The 3,915-nt window shown below is 33.4% G+C and overlaps 1 protein-coding gene across 1 annotated transcript in view; it reads left to right on the forward strand.

Annotated features, from left to right (window-relative positions):
- The first annotated feature begins 29 nt into the window (after window positions 1-29).
- LOC107300259 (60S ribosomal export protein NMD3-like) overlaps window positions 30-3,915 on the forward strand; it is a 12,810-nt gene continuing 8,924 nt past the window's right edge. The window contains exons 1-4 of the mRNA XM_015829597.2: window positions 30-107; window positions 1,927-2,055; window positions 2,419-2,509; window positions 2,877-2,955. Coding sequence (XP_015685083.2) covers window positions 1,930-2,055; window positions 2,419-2,509; window positions 2,877-2,955 — 296 coding nt within the window. The 5' untranslated portion in view covers window positions 30-107; window positions 1,927-1,929. The remainder of the gene's footprint in view (window positions 108-1,926; window positions 2,056-2,418; window positions 2,510-2,876; window positions 2,956-3,915) is intronic.

Genomic DNA, 3,915 nt, shown 5'->3' on the forward strand with positions numbered 1-3,915 from the left:
ATAATTATACTGTTTCCTCTTAACAGGTTCGGTTGATTGATGCAGGATTTGTATGGACTGAACCACACTCCAAAAGACTTAAAGTAAAGCTGACTATACAAAAAGAGGCAAGTAAACTTAAAATATTTTTGCAGAATGACAGAATTAGTGAAGAAATACAAGTATGCCTTATCAGAAACCCAAGTTATGTTAGCTAGGTGAATGAGGGTTTTCTTGTTCATGACTTGTTGAGTTTCTAATAATGATATACATCTACTAAATGTATTTTTTGGGAGGGTATATTCCACAAGCTTTGCGGTTGGATGTTATAAAGCTGCCTCCAAGGGGCTGGCCTTAAACATAACTCAGAAGTACAATTTGAGTCTGGATACAGCAGTTTGGCTGCTGAATGTGGGAGTAAGCTTAATAATGTGATGGGTATGTTGAAGTTGCTGCACTGAATACTGATGACTTCCAAGCCCAATTCAAGATACTGTTTTTGACTTTTAAAGTCATATGGAATGCATATACTTGCAGGATTGTCTCTCCTAACCAGATGTGGCATACTCTGTGCATTGATTCTCAGGAGGCTTGTCAGGATATCCATTTCATATCAGTTTAAGTATGTAGGAACGGTGTCATTTTTAATTGAAGAAACACTACTGGGAGGTAGAATGAATGCCCATCTTTTCTGTGATTCACAAAGCTTTGAAAGCCAGATTGTTCCGTTGAGTTTTTTTATGTAGATGGTGAACATAGGTTGTAGTTACAGTTTTGCAAAGTATTTTGAAATTGGGCAGTATACAAAAGTTATTCTAAACAAATAAATTACAAAATATCTCATTTCCCCAGAGGCATGTATAGATTTGGGATATATGCAGATCAATAAAACATTAAGGAATCCTTTTTTGTAGTAGGTACATAATATAAGCATCTCCGGATGCCTCCACTATTCACAATTCTATTTCAAAGCACAGTCTTAAATTCAAACAGATTAATTATTCTCACTTTGCATATACGTCACTAAAGGTAGTAACTTTTATCATAGATTGTTTAATTTTTTACTCATTTATTTGTTTAATTAAAATGTTAATACAACTGCCCATCTTCTAACCAATTCTAGGTAGCTCCCAATCAAAAGCTAAGAAAATATAATATATATATATATATATATATATATTAAACCAGATTAAAACCAAGTTGATGCCATGTCAACTTTCTAATGTGCATTTATCCAATCTTATCTCAGGGCTTGGGGGGGAAACCAGATCTTCAAAGTTTTACAGAAGGCATTAGGATAGAGACTTGCCAAAGTTCAGGGGACAGGGACAGGAGCTGAGATGGAAAAGACACACTTTTTAGTTCCCATGAATTGACAATATTTAGGGGAGGGACTAGGAGCATACCCACTCATAGTATTGTCATCTAATCCAATCCCTACTTAGTGCAGGCTCCATTATAGTATCTCTTAACAGATTACCAACCATCGTTTGAAGAATTTCAGCAAAGCAAAACTCATCATTGTGTTATGCTGAATCAATAAATTCTAATGTCCAGACTGAAAATATTCCTTGTACATTTAATCCATTGTTTCTAGTCTTGTCCTCTATGAAAATAGAGAATTAATCCACTCTGTCTTCTGTATGACACCCCTTGTCATATTTGAAGATTGTTTAACATTTGAACATATTTTCCATCGGTTTTTCTTCCGTGGATGTATCTTTAACCGTTTGTTGTGGTACGTGGTTTCTAGATATTCCATCATTTATCTGTGCTTTATAAAAGTCGTCTTCTAGCAGAAGAAAAAATGACAACCATAAACTACATGTCTCATAAGTTTTGAAGAAGGAAAACAATTCAGGGAGAGATTTATTTATTCAATGAGTTTGTAAAACCACCTAATTGCCAGTTCACTCAAGGTGGCAAAAATTTCCTGTTCTTACTTAGGTCATGAATGGTGCCATTCTTCAGCAAGTCTTTGTAGTAGAGTATATTGTTCAGTCTCAAATGTGTGAAGATTGCCATCGAGTTGAAGCTAAGGACTTCTGGAAAGCAGTCGTTCAAGTTAGGCAAAAGGTATGTACAGTATATGTGCATATGTATCGCTAATAGTGAATGCTGAAGACACAATTCATCTGCTAGGATTTCATCTGATATGTAGAAATGTGATTGCTCTTTCTTACATACATACACCCAAACACAAATATTCTTGCAACTCTGCGAATCTTTCAACCAAATAGTGGAATATGAATGCTATAAAAAAACAAATTGATTCCAGGTTTCTGTAGGAAACATATTTATTTTGGGCTATATATTTATTCCTGTCTACATACTTTATATGAGCTACAGAATTTTGGATTTCAAATGAAATGATTCTAGTCTTAATCCCTTTATAGGAATATAAACACCACTTATGTATAAATCTTATTTTGTTTATAGACACTACATAAAAAGACATTCTATTATTTGGAGCAATTAATTTTAAAGCACAGGCTTCACCAGAACACTCTTCGGATCAAAGAGATTCATGGTAAGTTATATGCTTTTACATTCTTTATGTAAAGCTCTTGGTGCCTTTGAGTGATCAGAGTCTCAATACTGTTAGCATGAGTTACTGGCAGTCAAGAATAAGATGCTTGTTTTTTAAAGAAACTGGGTCACAAAGGAAATAGTTGAGGATTATTATTTGTTAGATAAATAAATACATTTACATTGCTGCCTAAATATTTTAGGGTGGAATTAAAATTTTTCTTAACATGTTTATATAAAGAAGTCAACCTATGTTAGTCTATGAAAATATCAAAACACTTTTTAGGCTTTCATGAAAATCCAGGAAGATAAGATCTCTTATAAATAAGCAACGGGTCTTCATTTCAGTTTCATTTACATACCTACAGATGGTCTGGATTTCTATTATGCTTCCAAACAGCATGCTCAGAAAATGGTGGACTTCCTTCAGTGTACTGTACCTTGTAGGTAAGTCTTTGTTCTTTAAATCGTCCATCGCATAGCTATTTAAGGCATTTTAGACACATTAAAAAAAATTAGACAGACCCCAGGTTGTCAAACATTTGGAAGAAAAAAGGTCCATGCACTTAGTTTATTTTCTGATGTACTCCAGATTAACAACCCATAGCAGACATACTCATTTTCAATTACAGTCTTGTGTGCCTGATACTATATTTGAAGATTTACGTATTCCAACAATGAGAATAGAATAGAATGAAGTACCAGATCTGGCAATCTCCTAAACAAGAACAGTGAAATGTAATTGGAAGAAGGCTTCTCCTTTCAAGATAAGACATTGAGAGAGTCACCTTATCAGTGAAATGCGCAAAATATAAATTCAAGAAATAAATAAGGTTATACATTCATATCATGGAAGCAAAATCCAATACATGTTCTTACGTTACATCTTTGAAGCTTTTCTGCTGTCTTTTGGAAAGAGGGAAAGCTTATGCTCCAAAAATACTATTAGAATGAAATCCTTGCAGTTTTACTTTTTAATGTATATTCAACATTTGGAATTATTCAAGTATTAACCATTGTGGAGATGATAGTTTATATCTTTGGAGAATGTTGATTTTTTAAATGTCCTCTTTCAATTTTCACTTTTACAAACTATAAGTGTTTCAAGGAATACAGCCAAGATTTAGATTTGTAATTGTGAACGTGCCTTCTTTGCTACTTATTTTACAGGGTGGTGAGGGAGGGATTTTTAATGTGAAATCTAATTTTTATTTTTTTTTCAATATAAAATTTTATTGTTTTTATCATAAAAAAAAAAGAAATACATCACAGATATTACACAATGTTATAACCCATCCCCCCACCCCCCGGACTTCCCAAACCAACCTAGGCTAATATTCAAATACAAGTAAACAAATATTAATATCTCTAACTCCAAAGTCTAAACTTAAACAATCCATCTCCTCC

This window comes from Protobothrops mucrosquamatus, unplaced genomic scaffold (genome assembly GCF_001527695.2).
Source record: "Protobothrops mucrosquamatus isolate PMUCROS unplaced genomic scaffold, P.Mucros_1.0 scaffold6496, whole genome shotgun sequence".
NCBI classification, from domain to species: domain Eukaryota; kingdom Metazoa; phylum Chordata; class Lepidosauria; order Squamata; family Viperidae; genus Protobothrops; species Protobothrops mucrosquamatus.